The sequence below is a fragment of the Hemicordylus capensis genome, chromosome 3, assembly GCF_027244095.1.
Source record: "Hemicordylus capensis ecotype Gifberg chromosome 3, rHemCap1.1.pri, whole genome shotgun sequence".
NCBI lineage: Eukaryota > Metazoa > Chordata > Lepidosauria > Squamata > Cordylidae > Hemicordylus > Hemicordylus capensis.
This window is the reverse complement of record NC_069659.1, coordinates 271,887,831-271,906,415: the sequence shown is the minus strand read 5'-3', so window position 1 is coordinate 271,906,415 and position 18,585 is coordinate 271,887,831. Positions and strand designations below refer to the sequence as shown.

General features: G+C 43.0%; 1 protein-coding gene across 6 annotated transcripts in view; it reads left to right on the top strand.

Annotated features, from left to right (window-relative positions):
• The first annotated feature begins 898 nt into the window (after positions 1–898).
• ATRNL1 (attractin like 1) overlaps positions 899–18,585 on the top strand; it is a 1,008,890-nt gene continuing 991,203 nt past the window's right edge. For all 6 annotated transcript variants that reach the window (XM_053305805.1, XM_053305806.1, XM_053305802.1 and 3 more), the window contains exon 1: positions 899–2,450. In XM_053305805.1, coding sequence (XP_053161780.1) covers positions 2,155–2,450 — 296 coding nt within the window. In that variant the 5' untranslated portion in view covers positions 899–2,154. The remainder of the gene's footprint in view (positions 2,451–18,585) is intronic.

The window sequence follows — 18,585 nt, the reverse complement described above, 5'->3', positions numbered from 1 at the left end:
ACATCCCTGCTGAGACTAGGGAGGGGGAAAAGTACAGGGACTGCATCCCTGACGGTCCCAGCCACACTACACCACTGTCTGTCTGCTGTTGTGGAGAGATCTGAAGTGTTGAAAGAAGTTCATGGAATTAACTTCATAAGCATGCTGGTTTAACATGTTCAATAAACCAATATCAAATTACCATTAGTTGCAGCTGTATGAGTAAATGTTATATATTCTCAGTTTATTATGAGTGGATTCTACAAACGTTGGGAACAAGCAAAGTGCAGTTAAAAAGTGTAGTTCATTAAAGTCTGATAGTTTTCTTGAATATGAAATCTTGTATGTTGACCTAAAGTTTGGCTAGTCTGATACAATTACTTGCCATCCCATTGTCTGGTTTATAATGTATCAGAAAAAGAATGGCAAGTGACCAAAGGGTTGTTATTAGCTTAGCCTAGCAAGAAGATGTAGTAATGGGGGTGGAGGATAGCAAGTTACACGTGTTGAACGCAGTTTTGGCTCAGGAGACTCAGGAACTTTGCCAGGTAGGGAAAAAGAGGTGGCAGCCCCAACCCGGGCAAACAATACTGCCCACCCCCCCCCACTTCCTTTTGCTTCAGTGAGTCAGCGGACTTGTAAGAAGTTTCTGGAAAACCTCCCTGTTCTGGATTTTGTTGTTGTTTAAAGAAGTTCATAAACTTGCTTTCTCTTTTGTGGGAAGCAGGACAAGCCCTTTCGTTGTTCTGTGTAGCAAGAATGCGAAGGCTCACTCCCTTCTCCCAGGAGAAGAGGGGCTTTTGCTCTCCCTCCAGCCTCCTTTAGCATTACGCTAAAAGTGATGCAATGTAGCAATGCGCTGCGCCTTTAAGGGGGCTTATCCGCCGCTGCTGCACATGCTCAGCTCTTCTTTGTGTGGTAGTTGTGCTCTGAAGCTCCCAGCCTCCCTGCAAAGCTATAGAAGAGGCTAGAGAAACAGCAGCAAGCCCCTTTTGTCTTTCTTTAAAATAAAATAAATAATAATAATAAGACAGACGAAGCAGGAGAGACATTCCTCTTGAGCCCGACGCCGTCAGTGTCAAAGGGTTCATTTTGAGGCGGCTGGGACAGCAACTTCCGAAGGGCGGGCGGGAAAGAACCAGCCTGACTCTGCGCTTCCCCTCGACTTCTAGTAGTGGCCAGAAGTGGACTGTAGTCTCCATCCTTTTCCAGTGCAGTTGCTCCAACAGCAACCAGTATCTTCAGCTGGCGAGTGAGTCGTTCGCCTCTGCCTGGCTGTGGGGATTCCTCCAGAGAGGAGCCGCCGCCGCTCACATTGGCTGAGTGAGGAGGGGCTTGGCAGTAAAAGAAAGGGACGAATCTAAATAGACCCTGCGGAGCGGGAGGGGGAAGAAGGAAGAGGAGAGATTCAGCTCACCACCAGCCGCTTCTGAAAGCAGATTACAATTAGCCTTTTAAAAATGGCTGCTTTCAAACTGTCAGCTGAGGCAGAAGAGGACTTTTGAGTCTCCCGTTTTAAGGGAGCAAGAGAGACAAGGAGTGCCTGTTCCCCCCGCCAGCTCAGGCCCACTTGGGTTGGAATGCTGGAAGGGCTCCCGGGCGGGGGGACTCTGGAGCTTTCCTCTCAGTGCCTGCTTGAAGAAGCATCACCTCCACCGCCGTCCTTGCCCTGCTGTTGCTGCTTAAGAGGACGAGCCGCACAGAACAGAGCGGGGAGAGGCGAAGAACGGAGAAGCCACATTATTCTGTGCGGTTAGGGGGGGATGTACAAGGTCAGGAGCCCGTCTTCCGTTCGTGGAAGACGGGGGCAATGAGCCCTGAGGAAGAGGAGGAGGAGGGACGGCTGCTGCGGGCGGCGTTTTACCTGGGGGATAAACAGGAGGAGCTGTGAGGATAATTGGCAAGGGAGGAAAAGCAGCACTTGGAGGACTTCCCCCCCGCCTCCCTTAGCGGAATTAGCTAATCCTCTTCAGGACACATCTTCCCAGCCTGTTCGTGTTTCTGTGAAGACCCGCTCTGTTTCTTCGTTACCCCTGCTGAGCTCGCTCTGATCCTGACGCGGGGGAATGTGTGTGGAGTGGTGGGGATTGCTTTCATCCTTGTCCGATCTGCACAAGGAACTGGGTTAATCTCTTTTCCCACCCCCAGCCCAGCTCTTCAGAGAGCTGGTTGCGGATGTGCTCTGTGGCAAAGATGCTGGGGAAAGTCCTGCGCAGGATGGGAGGCCCTCCTGTGATCCTTGGCGCCTGGAGACCCTTTTCTTGTTCCTCGTGCTGCTTCTCTTCCTTCCTGGATATGAACAACTGGCTGCTCTTCTATGGATTATTGTACCTGGTGCTCTATGCCCAAGTCTCCCAGTCAAAACCTTGCGAAAGAACCTCCTGCTTCTCGGGTCGATGTGTCAATTCCACCTGCCTCTGTGACCAAGGCTGGGTAGGGGATCAATGCCAGCACTGCCAAGGCAGGTTCAAGTAAGTTTTGTCACTTGATCCTCTCTCTGTTTTGGCTTTATACCTGACATGTGTTTGTAGAAGTTCATTTCACCAAAAGTAAAGCCCTCTGCCAAGAATCCCTAGATTAGTGCACTTGATCTTAGAAAAGGCCAGGAAGACTTAAAACAGAATCTCATCACTGTGTTTCCTTCTGAGCTCCTCATGACAGTGGCATGCTTGAAGGTGCTTTCCTCGGAGCAATAGGTTTTATTTCTCTTCATGTTTTGGTTGTGAAGCTGTGCTCATTCAAGTTCATCCAACAAGGTGCACATTGATAATGTACCTAACTGCATATACTGTAAATGTTTTAACTCATTATTGAACTGTAATGGTAAGTTGCTCTAGGAGGTAGTTATAGTAATCTCCACTAGTAATTTAATAAATCTGCTTGCTAAAACTGAATGGGTGAGTCATTCAGCAAAAGAATAATAGCAAAAGAAGATTGAGGAAAGTGGCTAGGCTGTATGTGAATGCATACTGAAAATTGTGCTCTGTGGATATGCTGCAAGGTATAGCATCTTATTCAGTCATACTAAATTCACCTGAAAAATAACCTGCACATGGCTTAGTAAATAGTTACGTAGGTTAGGAATGACATGGATTTATTCCTAATTGTGTTAATGCTATGAGGTGTGACCTTGGGAAAGTTAATGTGTGCTTCTCCATGCTTTCTTATTTAGCAATCTGTAAAATGGGAAGATAATTACACACTGTATTGAGAGCTAAAATGTAAGAAATTACAACAACTAGGTGTTAAGCTGCAAAAGGGGAAAAGAAAAAAGCAATTAAAGGTTGCATTTTTGGCCTGATATGAAAACTGGATTGAAACTATGTCACAAGGTGTGATTTCCAATTATGATTTTTATGATGTAATATTTTGATCCCTACAAATGCAAACTACTTGCTGATGTTCTGTAGGAAACAAAATTGTTCTGGACAACTTTAATGGAGTAGAAGGGATGTTGGTGTTTTTAAATGTCTGCAGTGATTGACTTGGGATGGGAAGGACAAAAATTGATAATGTAATAACAGTGATTTTAGCAAGTATATATTTTGAGGCTGAGTTCTTTTTATTCATCTATTATTTGCAACAATATACTAAATATACAGATGCTGTAGTTACTTAGAACTGCTGTAGCAGATGTTTGAGGAAGCATGTCTGTATTGGAGTGTCCTTCCTTAAAGAGAAGATCTTTTTATCTGGTATAATTTGCATGCAACTCTTTACCTTGGCAACACTTGGATAATTTCCTGTTAGGATATATATAATCTTCAGATCATAGTGTATATCTAGCTTATAGTTGATGGCTACAATAATAGATGTATTCTCTGGCGATACTAGGGTACTATTATGCACCTTTTAGGGAGACTTGGTTGATTAGTTAGAATTAAAGGATTTATTATTTGTCACACGCATTTGAATTAGATGGGATTGTACTTGGTGCGCATACGTAGAGCACATGTGTTGCATGCAGAAGATCCCCAACATCTCCAGGTATGACTGAGAAAGACTTATGTCTGAAATGCTGGAGAGTCTTTGAGGACATTATGGAGGTAGATCGGCCTTTGATCTGATTGGGTATGACTATATCGTATGCCATATGATATCAATTGATAGAGAGAATTAATTAAACTAATTTGTAGAAGAACATTTAATTTTTCTTCCCAACTTAGCATAAAAATCTGACTGCATGTTAAACAATTTTATATTATATATAGCAACAGTGTTTTAATAGTGGACTTTTTTGAGGCTTTTTGCAAAGTAAAAATACACTTGCCATTAATTGTTTCATCTCCATAGCAAACACCTTTTAAAAACTGTTTATTGAATGCATCCTTATAGTTTCATACTGGAGAAATAGATTTGTGGTTTTTTGGAGCAACCTCTCTGCAAAATGTATTCTGATGGGGTGCTGTAAAGTTATCTGAAATAAAAATGTTCTAATTCAGATTTAGTACAGTATTTTTCTAATATGAATAGTATTTTGAATGTGAACAGTAAATATCTAATTCTGTGTTGAAGCAAACTTTATTTCTCACCAAGGAACTTTTAAGGCTTGAACTGTCTTCCGCTAGGTGCCTTACTATCAAGAGGGTCAGTTTAATATTATATGACTGAATGTGTGCCAAAGAGTATATACTACAGATTTGGACACTTGATTTATCTCAAGGGCTTTGTCCGTTATAGAAACTTGTAATGATTTGATAGAAGCTTATTTTGCCTATACAGTACAAGGGAAACATACTATCTATAGCTGGAAGCAGCTGACATTGTAATAATTGAGAACTGTCTTAGCAGATGTTTTAGAAAGAATAACTGGTTTGATGCTGATAATCTGTTGCACTAACTTGAATGTAAAGTTGTGCCCTTGAGTTGGTATTGACTCCTGGCAACCACAGAGCCATGTGATTTTCTTTGGTAAAATACAGAAGGGGTTTATCATTGCCTCCTCTCCTGCAGTGTGAGATGATGCCTTTTAGCACTTTCCTATACCGCTGCTGCCCGATATAGATGTTATACCAGCGGGGATTCGAACCAGCAACCTCTTGCTCACTAGGCAAGTCATTTCCCTGCTGTGCCATTAGGTGGCCAGCTTGAATGTAGTAACATTTAATGAACACTTGGTAAATATTCTGCTGAGTTATAGGTGTGTACTTGATAGGATTAGTAGTCTGATCTAAATTTCAGCTAAAGTCCTTAAATTTTACTAGATGGTTCAGTTCACTTATCTGGGTCTGATTCCACCCCCCAACCCCACCCCGACCCAAAATGCCTCTGAGAGGGATTATTTAAATAATTAAGAAAAAAGACCAATTTAATTGTGTTTTACATTTCTGCTTCCATTATATCCTGAAGTAGGTCATGTGGTATTTTGGAGTTATTTGACAGTGTCAACAAGTGTGTGGATAAGGGTGATCCAGTTGACATAGTATACCTGGACTTCCAAAAAGCTTTCAACAAAGTTCCTCATCAAAGACTCCTGAGAAAACTTAGCAGTTATGGGATAAGGGGACAAGTACATGTGTGGATTGCTAACTGGTTGAAAGACAGGAAACAGAGGGTAGGTATAAATGGAGAGTTTTCACAATGGAGGGAAGTAAGAAGTGGGGTCCCCCAGGGATCTGTACTGGGACTGATGCTTTTTAATTTATTCATACATGATCTAGAAGTAGGAGTAAGCAGCGAGGTGGTCAAATTTGCAGATGATACCAAAATCTTTTAGGTAGTGAAATCCAAAACAGATTGTGAGGAGCTCCAAAAGGATCTCTCCAAACTGGGGGAGTGGGTGACAAAATAGCAAATGTGCTTCAATTTTGGCAAGTGTAAAGTGATACACATTGGGACGAAAAACCCCAACTTCAAGTATATGCTGATGGGATCTGAGCTGTCAGTGACTGATCAAGAGAGGGATCTTGGGGTCGTGGTGGACAGCCCATTGAAAGTGTTGACTCAATGTGCAGCAGCTGTGAAAAAGGCCAATCCCATGCTAGGGATCATTAGATCATTAGGGGACTGAAAATAAAATGGCTAACATTATAGTGCCCTTATACAAAACTATGGTGCGGCCACACCTGGAGTACTGTGTACGATTCTGCTCACCACATCTAAGAAAGGACATTGTTGAACTGGAAAAGGTGCAGAAGAGGGCAACCAAGATGATCAGGGGCCTAGAGCACCTTTCTTATGAGGCAAAGCTTCAATACCTGGGGCTATTTAGAAAAAAGGCAACTGCGGGGAGACATGATAGAGGTCTATAAAATCATGCATGGTGTGGAGAAAGTGGATATAGAGATTCTTCTCCCTCTCATATAATAGTAGAACCAGAGGTCATCCCATCAAACTGATTTCTGGGAAATCTAGGACCAACAAATGGAAGTACTTTTTCACACAATGCGTGATCCACTTGTGGAATTCTATGCCACAAGATGTGGTGACAGCCAACAACCTGGATGGCTTTAAGAGGGGCTTGGATAACTTCATGGAGGAGAGGTCTATCAACAGCTACTAGTCAGAGGGCCACCTCCATCCTCAAAGGCAGGATGCCTCTGAGAACCAGTTGCAGGGGAGTAACAGCAGGAGGGAGGGCATGCCCTCAACTCCTACCTGTGGCCTCAAGCGGCATCTGGTGGGTCACTGTATGAAACAGGATGCTGGACTAGATGGGCCTTGAGCCCGATCCAGCAGGGCTGTTCTTATGTTCTTAAAAGGTTATAGATATAAGTGTAGGCTTGATTTTAACACACTTGTATTAAATTTAAGTCCACCCTTATTAGGCTTTTTAAAAAGTAGATTAAAAGCCCCATAAAAAAACACATTTCCAAATCCACCTGTAGAGGTTGTTTTGAAGTGTGGTTTTTACTCTCTGTTTGGTCAATGACTGTAAATAAAATTACATTACAACATACTATGACCTTTTAACTATTTAAAATTAACTTGTACAGATGCTGAGTTGTATGTGTCTGTCAAACAATTCAATAAAATGATGAGAGAAAGTACAAGAATCAAACTCTTTCTGGAATGAATGATTGGCATTGGCAAACACTGGTGGCATTTGACACCAGGAAAGTATCTGTTGAGGGAATCTGGGTGTTATTAATTTCACACAGGAGATTTCCCCCCCCTTTAGCTGAAAAACAGTAACTTAGCAGAGAGACATCAGAAATGATTGATCAATCTTGGTAAGTATGTGTCAAAGTTAATTGACTGATTCCATGGTAACCTAGTATTTCCTCTACAGGGAATTGGTTAAGATGGTAAGATCACTCTTTAAATGCTGCTCTGGGATGGATTAAAGATAAACGATAAGGAAGAAACAATGGGAGTACAATGTTGTTAGGGCTTTTCTACTTGTCTCTTCTGTACAAATTAGCACACCTTTATTGAAGTATTATGTTCCCAACATCTTCCAACGTGCCCCCCAAATAGATAAAACATTTGCAAAATGAACACATCTGCCTACAACACAAGCTATAGTGAAAAGAGGAAAAGGCTCCCATGACATGGATTTTGAAAGATAGATGTGATAGAGCTATATATCTACAGGTGCCATCTCTGCTTCTGTTGAGCTATCCAGGTTTTCTTATACTAACTAAATAATAGTGCAGTTTCCTACTCTTTTTTTTTTTTTGCTTATACTGATGGTTCTCCATGTGTGAAGCAAAGAGAGGCATGACTACATGAGCAGTTGTAATGGCAGGAAGAGTTTCATTCCTGAGCCCTTCCAGTTAATCTTTAGCGTTAGAAATTGAATGAAATCCCTTTCTTTTCTGGACTTTAACATTCTACCTTTTTAGCTCTTCCTCCTTTTTGAACAAGGATTGCATATGTACTCCCTAATTCTACATATAAATGCAAGAGCTCTCAGACCGAGCTCACCCAGTATCATCACAGCACAGCAGCACACTATGTCTTCCCTGACTTTCAAGTGCCTATCAGTTAAAACAGTTTACCAATATGGAATTTTAAAAGCAAATGCTCATGAAACAGATCTGTGCAGTATTGTATGCTGTACTAGCAGATTCTGGCATACATTTATTCTCCCGCTGCCGCCATCTATTTCAGAATTGCTTGGATCCATAATGCCGATATAGAACTACATTTATTGCTGTGAAATTGTAATGTCATCAAATATTTAACATCTTGGTATAATGTAAAACTAGACATGGGCAACCTAAGAACTGTAACTCAAATGTTCAGTTACTTTCTAAATGAAACATTTCAGTACTTCAGTAATGCTTTTCTGTAATGTGACAAATATATGATGAACATTTATGTATCGCTTTTCGACAAAAGTTCCCAAAGCAGTTTAGATAGAAATTAAATAAATAAAAAATTCTGGAAAGTTATCCAATGAGTGGAAACTCAATTGGGTAGGGAAGGGGAAAAATTATTTTTTTCATTCCTAAGAATGGTGGTGTGGCTAACTGCTCATAAGTATGCATACATTCAGATGGTGTGGCGTGATATACACGGTTTATTCACGGTTTATTAGAGTAAGTTGGAGATATCCTGCTATTGACCTTAGGCTGACTTTCTACTCTGACATCTCTTTAAGCATTCTTGATTGAAAAAATGAATAAGAACATAAGAACAGCCCTGCTGGATCAGGCCCAAGGCCCATCTAGTCCAGCATCCTGTTTCGCACAGTAGCCCACCAGATGCCGCTGGAAGCCACAGACAGGAGTTGAGGGCGTGCCCTCTCTCCTGCCGTTACTCCCCTGCAACTGGTACTCAGAATATGATGTGCAGGTTCTAAGATTCTTCTCAAATGTTAATCGTAAAACAAAAATAACACAAATTATTTCCACTTCAATCCATTTAGAGGCTGTCATTTTGAAAACGATGCCTGATCTCTTCTTTTGGGGAAAACTGATTGGGATGCTAACTTGTATGAACAAGCTAGAATTCTGTCATTTTATATAAATGCACTGAGTATGGATCTTCAACAGAAATAAAAATATCAAGTCAATTAATATGGGACCTGTGTATTGCGCAATGCAGGAGTGCTATGTCCGTATTGTAATGGGCCCGTTTTTCCTGGGTTGCTTGCTCAGCAAAGGGTCTGTTCTAAACATGACATATGAAATACATTGGGATACATTTTATTCTGTCATGAGTACAATAACTAATAGGGTCAGTCAGATTTGGCGCGTGGTGGGGTAACAGAATGAGGTGAATGATTCCTTGATTGGAAAACCTTTTTTAAAATGTATTAAAGTCACTTGAGGTCAATGCAAAAACATTTTTTCCTTGGCAGTTCCCATTTTGAGTGCCAATTCAGGAAATTCTTTGCACTTGAAGATAAAATGGAATGATTTCTGTATGAAGACTTTTCGCTTTCTGAAGTAAGAAATGTTCACTCTTGGCCATAGTCTAAATATAGCACTTTAAGTGGTCCTCTAAGGGGAGGCTCTTAGTCTATTTTATCCTTATGCATTCAAAGTGGTTTCCCACCCTCCAGGACAAATAAAAGTTGCATGCTTCTCATCTTTCAAAATACATTTTCTGTCTTTGCCCTGTTATGTTGAATAGTTTTATCTAAGCATTCTGCCTATGTCTAAAGGTTATATATCTTATGCTTTTGTACGATTTACCTATTTTGTGTCTTTATTTATTTGATTTCTATACTGCCCTTCCAAAAATGGTTCAGGGTGGTTTACACAGAGAAATAAATGATAAATTATAAGATAGATCCTTGTCCCCAAAGGGCTCACAATCTAAAAAGCAACATAAGATACCTACCTATAGCTCACCACAGCAAATGCCGGCTTTTAGAGGCAGTATGTCAGCAGCGTCAGCCACGCTGCATTCCCTCTCTGCGTTTGATCACTCACAATGAAGGAAAATCGAAAGCGGCTTGGACGGGAGCCATTTCCTTTCCCATGAACAATGAGACTGGTATTATCTTGGGGGAGGGGGAACTTGGCATCCCGCTTCCCCCCGCAGCCCAGCCAGCAGCACCAAACTTCACGGCATGGAATGAGCAGCCTCGAAACCAGCCAACTCTTCCACCTCGGACGGACTCCATTCCTTCTGCTGCGTAGGGGTGTGTCCGAACCGGCCTGGAGGCCATTCTAAAGGCCTCCGAACTGTCCGGACCGGTTCGGACCTGGCCGGTTCGGGTCCTGGTGGGGGGTCTTCCTTTAAGGGCGGGGGGGCTTACTTACTCCTCCCGCCTCTTTGCCCCCTCCAGCGCCCATATTTTACTGTGTAATTGGAAACCAGCCCCCCCCGCAAGCGGATTAGGGCCAAAAGTAAACTACTGCTGCCGTCGCCCGCTCTCCCTCCCTCCCAGCCGCCCGACCGAGTCCTCACCACATGTTTTTCCAAAAAAGAGAGGAGCTCGCGAACAGAGCTCCTCTCTCGGCAAAGTCTCGGCTCCAACTGGGGCCTTGGGCGCGCGCGGGTAGACCGGGCCTCCGGCGGAACTCCCAGTCGTCCTTTGCGGCGCACGTGCGCGCCCAAGGCCCCAGTTGGAGCCGAGACTTTGCCGAGAGAGGAGCTCTGTTCGCGAGCTCCACTCTTTTTTGGAAAAACATGTTGTGAGGACTTGGGCAGGCGGCTGGGAGGGAGGGAGAGCTGGCAACGGCGGCAGTAGTTTACTTTTGGCCCTAATCTGCTCGCAGGGGGGAGGTGGCGGGGGTGGCTGGTTTCCAGCGCCCCAATTACACAGTAAAATACGGGCGCTGGAGGGAGCAAAGAGGCGGGAGGGATAAGTAAGCCCTCCCCGCCCTAAAAGAAAGACCCCCCTTCGGTGCCGGTCCGGACTGCTCCGGACCAGGCACGTCCCTACTGCTGCGGTCCCTGTGAGTAATGCAAATTGGGGGGGGGGAGGATTTTGAAAATACTCATCCCCTCTCAGATGATACCTCCAAGTGGCTAAAACAGTTCATTGTGACGTAATTTTGCACTCTCCAACCCTCTATTCCCCCAGCACCCCTCCAACCCCTCTCCCACGAAGAAATCACCCTAACAGACTCAGAGCCCCTTCCAAACATTTTCTGTCATTTCCCCCTGACCCCAGCCCAGCACGTAAGAAGATTCCCTTGATGGATCAGAGCAGATTTGTACCTAAACCTGTTCACACACATAAAAGGTGTCAACCTCCTCCTTCCAAAGAGTGCCAAAGAGACCTCCGCCATGAGGAGAACTTCTCTTCGTCCCACCTCTTCCTGGCCTACCCCTTCCCAGCCTTCCAATCCTGCCTCCTTCTCCTCCTGTTCAGCCTAACCTGCCAGTTAGCTCAGAGAGAGATCACTGCTGAAGAGACCTCCCCACAGGCTACACAATTTAACCACCTCTTTCATTGGGTGCAGGGTGGATTTGATTTAAATCAAACTGATTTAAATCATGATTTAAATCACTAGCAGGGTGGATAAAAATAAAAAAAAATCCGATTTAAATCAAAAAATCCGATTTAAAAAAAATAAAAATCGGATTTTTTTGATTTAAATCGGATTTTTTTTATTTTTATCCACCCTGCTAGTGATTTAAATCGTGATTTAAATCAGTTTGATTTAAATCAAATCCACCCTGATTGGGTGGACTTTGAAATCCTCATGGCTAAGGCCAGGAGAACAATTAAGACTGTTTCTAATATAGACATTCCAGCTACCAACTAGGAATCAGATGAAAAGGCTTTCACCTCAACTTCATCTTCTTCTCCTTCTGTACTCTTCCCTTCTCTCTTTCACTCTACCATGTTGGCCGAATGGGCAGTTCCGTTTGCACACAAGCCCATTATCCCCTTCTGGGGCAAGTTGTACTCCTTACCACAAGAAGTCTCAGTGATCCTAGCTTCTCCTGTGGTAGATGCCCCCGTCTCCCAACTAGTGTCGGGGGTAATCATGCAGAAAGAGGGAGAAGAGCAACTAAAAATTCCTGAATACAAAAAATGTGAGTTCCTTTTAAAAAAAAGTCTCATGATGCCTCAGCCATAGTCATCAAGGCCACAGCTGCTAATTTGATTTTTGCCAGAGCATTGTTTCTCTGGGCCAAGGAGCTATCACAATACATTCCTCCAGAGAACACAAAACTCTGCCAAGGAATCAACAAAATGGCCAAGGAGGCAGACTTCATTGCTGATTCTAGTCTGGATTGCATTCAGCATGCATCCAGATCTATGGTCTCAGCTGTAGCTGTAAGGAGGTTAAACACTGGAAGGTGGGTTCTAGAATCAAACTGAACTTAGCTTCCACTCCCTTTAAAGGAACCAAGATTTTGGTGATTCCTTAGACCCTATCCTTATTGAGACTAGAGATAAGAAAAAAGCCATGCCTTCCTTGAGAGCTGACTCCCATAGAACTTTTAGAGGTAATCCATCTCCCTTTTGCCCTGCCTTTATTATTATTATTGTATTCAATTTCTATACTGCCCTTCCAAAAATGGCTCAGGGCAGTTTACACAGATAAATAATAAATAAATAAGATGGATCCCTGTCCCCAAAGGGCTCACAATCTAAAAAGAAACATAAGAGAGATACCAGCAACAGTCACTGGAGGTACTGTGCTGGGGGTGGAGAGGGCCAATTATTCCCACCCTGCTAAATAAAGAGAATCACCACGTAAAAAGGTGCCTCTTTGCCAAGTTAGCAGGGGACTTTAGGCACTCAGGCTATTCTACCAACAATTCCTTTGGTGATAACAGGAATTTCAACTTCAGGTCTAACGGTTGCTTCCAGTGGCAACATGGCAATGGAGGAACATTTCAACTACTACAACAGTTCCAATTCCAACCATCTGCCCCCCAGAATTGAAAACAATGACTCCCCACCAGTCAGAGGCTAACTCATACTTATTTCAAAGGAGTGGGCAGAGATCACCTCCAACCGCTGGGCCTCAGTCCAGTCTCCGAGGGTTTATCTCTAGAATTTTCTTCTCTTCCAAAGAACTGTTTAAACTCCACTCCACTTTCCAAAGCCCCAACCAAACCCCGATGCATGCTCCAAGCAATCTCACATCTTCTTCAGATCCAAGCAGTGCAATATGTCCCCTTGACAGAATTATGGCAAGGTTTATATTCCATACTGTTTTTGGTCCCAAAGAATTACAGCACATGGAGGGCAGTCCTAGACCTCAAGGCACTAAATAATCACATCCTCAAATGGTCCTTCAGAATGGAGTCCCTCCAGACCAACAAAGAGGCGGTGAAGAAAAAGGATTTTCTAGCTTCAATAGACTTGTCAGAGGCATACCTCTGTGCCCCAATTCATCCAGACCACTGCCATTACCTTTGGTTTTGTGTCAACAACCTTCAATATCGAGCAATGCCCTTTGGGCTCTCATCAGCCCCAAGGCTTTTCACAGAGATTTATTTATTTGTCAGATTTGTACACCGGCCCAAACTTTCATCTCTAGGCAGTTAACAATAACATAAAACAAGTTAAAACACATACACAAAACTTAAAATAATTTAAACACTCTAAAAGTCAAAACAGATTAAAACTTAAACATTTAAAAATCTGAAAAAGCTTAGGTGAAGAGGTGGGTTCTTAAGTGCTTTTTAAAAATTGTCTGAGATGGGGAGAGTCGTATTTCAGTAAGGAGCACATTCCACAGTCTTGGGGCAGCAACTCAGAAGGCCCGTCCCCATGTGGTTGCCAGGCGAGCTGGTGGCAACTGGAGAAAGGCCTCTCCAGATGACCTCAGTGGGTGGTGGGGCTCATAATGAAGAAGACATTCTCTTAAATATCCAGGGCCTAAGCTGTTTAGAGCTTTATAGGTTATAAACAGCAATTTGTATTTTGCCCGGAAACCTATTGGCAGTCAGTATAGTTCGATCAGCAAAGGAGTGATGTGGTCTCTCCGAGATGACCCAGAGACCAACATATCTGCTGCATTCTGTACCAACTAGAGTTTCCAGACTACATACAAAGGTAGCCCCACATAGAGCGCATTGCAGAAGTCAAGTCTGGAGGTTTCCAGCATATGTACCACTGTTTTGAGGTCATTCACCTCAAGAAATGAGCGCAGCTGGTGTATAAGCCGATGCTGATAGAAAGCCTCTCTGGCCACTGCCTCAACCTGAGATACCAGGGAGAGGTGTAGATCCAGTACTCTCAGACAGCGAACCTGCTCCTTTTGGGGACCCCATCTAGAACAGGGAGATCAAAATTGTCTCGAGTTCTGACCCCGCACAATAAATAGCTCCATCTTATCTGGATTCAGTCTCTGTTTGTTCTCCCTCATCCAGCCCATTACTGCTTCTAGGCAGGCATTTAGGGAGGTTATGCCATCACCTGAAGAAGTTGACATACAGAGGTAGATCTGGGTGTCGTCGGCATACTGATAACACCCTGCACCAAATCCCCTGATGATCTCTCCCAGTGGTTTCATGTAGATATTAAAGAGCATTGGAGACAGTATGGAGTCCTGAGGGACACCATACATAAGCTCAGATTTCGAAGAGCAACAATCTCTTAAGACTGTCTGGAGCAGAGAGTCCACCACCCTCTCAATTACCTTGCCATGGGTAAGGTTGGAGACAGGCCTATAGTTGCTCAACTCTGAGGGATCTAATGCAGGCTTCTTTAGAATAGGTCTAATAATTGTCTCCTTTAGACAAGGAGGCATCCTACCCTTCCTCAGAGAAGCATTTATTATTTCTACCAGCCTACAACGCCCCCCCCACCCCACCCCCCCCGGCTAGAAGGCATGTTGGACAAGGGTCAAGAGAACAAGTGGCAGGCCCCATTACTCCAAGTAGCTTGTCCACATTCTCAGGAGTCATAAACTGAAACTGATCCAATTGAACATATGAGGAGTTGCTGAACACTTCCAATTCAGACACCCCAGTAATTGTGGAATCTCTAAGACAGCCTGACTGAGAGATTTTGTCTGCAAAGAACTCATTAAAAATATCACAGTTGGTAACTGATGGCTCCAAATTCTGATTCAAGGAAGGGGGTGCACATACTAGCCCCCTCACAGCCCTGAACAACTTGGCTGGAAGTGAGCTGGCAGATACAATATGGGCAGAAAAGAACCACTTCTTTGCTGCACGTATTGCCTGAACATAGGTATTTAAATGTGCTCTGTGTTGTAATCTGTTGTATTTAAGTCAAGTCTTTCTCCACTTTTGCTCTATTCACCTTTTTTGCTGCTTCTGCCCCATATACCAAGGGGCCAATTTCAAAGCAGATCAGAGGGGATTCTTGGGAGCAATTGTGTCTACTGCCCTGGTGAGCATGTTATTCCAGTTCTCCACCAGGTCATCAACAGGATCACCAGCAGAGCCAACATTAAATCTCTCCAAGGCTTTTTGGAATCCTACTGGATCCAGTAACCTATTAAGGCAGACCATTCTAATAGGCCCCTCACCCCTGTGGAGGTGGGAAGTGGTTGTAAGCCTAACCTTAACCAAACAGTGGATCATCCATGAAAATGGGGAAATCACAAGAGTCCCCACAGAACACCACCCTGATCAGAGTAAAATACCAAATCAAGTGTGTGACTTGCAACGTGTGTCAGTCTAGAGACTATTTGGAATAGGCCAGGATTTGTCATGGCTGCTATGAACTCCTGAACTGCCCCAGAAAAGTTGGTTCCAAAATGAACATGGTCGCTCTAATCACATTCATGCACAGACAGGCTATTCACAAACACCCCTAACTGGTTGACCTCCTGATCTGTTCATCATCTCTCCATCTCGCCCAGAAGGATGTTTAGGAGACCCTCATATTGCTCCAGTCACACAGCTTCATTGTAAACCAGCAGAAGAGTCAGCTTCTCCCATCTCAACGATTATATTGTAGACAGCCAAGAAAAAGAGAAACACAAGCAAGGCAGCTTCAAATGTGCGCAAGTAATTGTGCAGTCTATAACCCAACACGTTTTGAGTTGAATATTCTTCCTCCAGGGCAGCAAAAACTGAACATATTGTTTAGAAAGGGCTTTATGGAACAGTCTGATAATACTTAGCATTATCAGGTTGTAATGTGCCTACAGAGCTTTGTACATGCTACCTTTTTATCACGTTTATAACAACTCTGTAACGCAGGCCAGTATTATCCCCACGCTATGGATGGGGGGCTGAAACTGAGCAATGGTGGCTTGCCTAAGATCATTTAGTGAGCTCATCTATGAGTTCATTCACAGATATGTGATTTGAATTGGGGATTTAATTACCCATAGCTCTGCTCTACACTAAAAAGTAACATTGTGCCGGAGAGTCGGTGTCAACTCCTAGCGACTACAGAACCATGTGGTTTTCTTTGGTAGAATACAAGAGGGGTTTACCATTGCCATTTCCTGCACAGTATGAAAGGATGCCTTTCAGCATCTTCCTATATCGCTGCTGCCCGATATAGATGTTTCCCGTAGTCTTGAAACATACCAGTAGGGATTTGTACCAGGAAACTCTTGCTTATTAGGCAAGTTACTTCCCTGCTGTGCCATTTTATTTTCATATATGGAGTGTATTACTGTTCCATGGAATTCTTTCAAAAAAACATATTTAGTTGCCCTGAGGAATAGTCCTTTGATTTGGAAAGTGTTGGAACATACATGCACCTTTTGAGGCATCCCTTCTTTTGCTCCTGTATTGTAGATAGCAATGCAAATGTATTTATCTTCAAGTGTGTCAGGAGTTCCTTTGAATTATTTACAGACAGATCAAATATTGAGAGCTTTCTGTGTAAAGCATAGCTGTTTAGAAAGGTGGTTGTGAGCTTTGACTTAAAATCTTAAGACTATCAAATTGTATTGGAAAGGACTAAGTCATTTTGAATGTGTTGAAAAAGTTGGCTTTGATCCTTGGTACAAGAAGTTGGATAATAAATTATTAGGGTACCAGGACATCTGTGACTTTAAGCTACAGTGAAATTAACCTTGTGCCGCCCAATGCCACACTTGGAAGTAAGTTGCACTGTATTCAAAGGGCTTTACTCCTAGGTAACTGTGCATAGAACTGCAGCCTCAGTGAATAACTTCCTACTCTTTGGCACAGGTTTTTTTTAATTACTTGTTGCTTTGAAAGAATGATAGTACTTACACACTTGATGAAATATAGGAACAACTAATTAAAGAACCAGAGAAAAGGAAGAGCTAAAACTTCAGTGATGCCATGCCTGTGAATGAAGGTGATACTTGAACAACTTGTTATTTCTTGTAAGAACTAATTTGCCTACTTTCCTTTCACTATCCCTACAACTGGACTAAACTTGGTCCAAATCAGTTAGGCAGTTCACAAGTTGGTCCACTTGCACCTCAAATTCTTGTGCATCTGCCATCTCGAATTGGAGTAGATAACATAATCACAAACTCTGCCGTCGAGGTGTCTTGAGGTATCTCTACGACTGTACCCAATTTGGTTCATATTGGTCTAGGCCTTGCAAAGTTGATGGGGGACATGCGCACACATGGAATGCTGGGTGATCTCATAAGCCTACTGGAAAGTAGACTAACATAAGGGGAAGTGAAGGATGGTTTACAAACTCTCTGCTGAGCTAGATCTGACATTTGAAATGCAATAACAATAGGTGACATTCTCCTAAGGTGGATACTTTTATTGAAGTCCAAACCAGAACCACCCCTACTTTCTTCCCCTAGAGTTCAGTTGTGGCTCAAGCTGAAGTTTGTCCATTTCTAACCATGCCTCAACATAGCTTCGCCAGTATGGGTGAGGCAATGACTTATCTTTCATATGTACGCTCACTCACTCACTGGTCTGGGAATCTGGTCTGGGAATGACAAAGCAGAAAACACAGAAATACAACCAGCTGGTAGTGTTGCCATTGTAAAATGCAAGTGAATAAAAGAGTGCAATTCCAGAGAAAACAATTCATGTGTAGAAAGCATAGTCCTTCGAAGCTCTCTAAACTTGCATGTTAAATCTAAATCAAAGCTGTACAACTTTGGCTTTCTGGCTGTTGTTGGACTACAACTCCCATCACCCCCAGCCACAGTGGCCAGTAGCCAGGAATTATGGGAATTGTAGTCCAATATCTGCAGGAGAGCAACTAAACTCCATAGATCTGAGGCTTAATTGGTTTTGTTTAAGTTTTCATCATAGGTGACTACTGTAGGGTTACCTTATTAGCAGGGACATCCCTTATTTTAGCCCAAAATTGTCTGCCCCTTATGGAATGCCATTTGTCCCTTATTTTCAGCTAATGGGAGGGACCTATGGCTCAGATCAAACAAGTTATTTTAACTCATAATGAAATAATAAATGAGCTCCAACTTGCTTCCCTTCTCCCTCCCTGAGTACTCTTTGGTTCTGGTGGGCTGCAGGCTTAGAGTTGCCAACAGTCCCATACTGGGGACATTAACAGAAATGTTAACATTAACAGCCATCAGTAGTAGGTTCTCGGCATTATCCAGGTATTAGGATCATGCAAACCATGCAAGTGATGACTGCTAGATAATGCCATGTGTGAACCTATTTTTACTGGCTAATCCCACTTCACTTTCTAGAAAACAAAATTACATCACATCCAGTTTGGTTAACCATAATTATATCAATAAACAGAGGAGAAGCAATCTAAGTTGTAACTTACACCATAGTTTAAGTTGAAACACACATGCAGCACTCAGGCTCTCAATTACTCACGCATACTGCCTGCCTTGTGTCTCTTATTTCGGCAGTGGAATGTTGTCATCTCTAGCACTGACT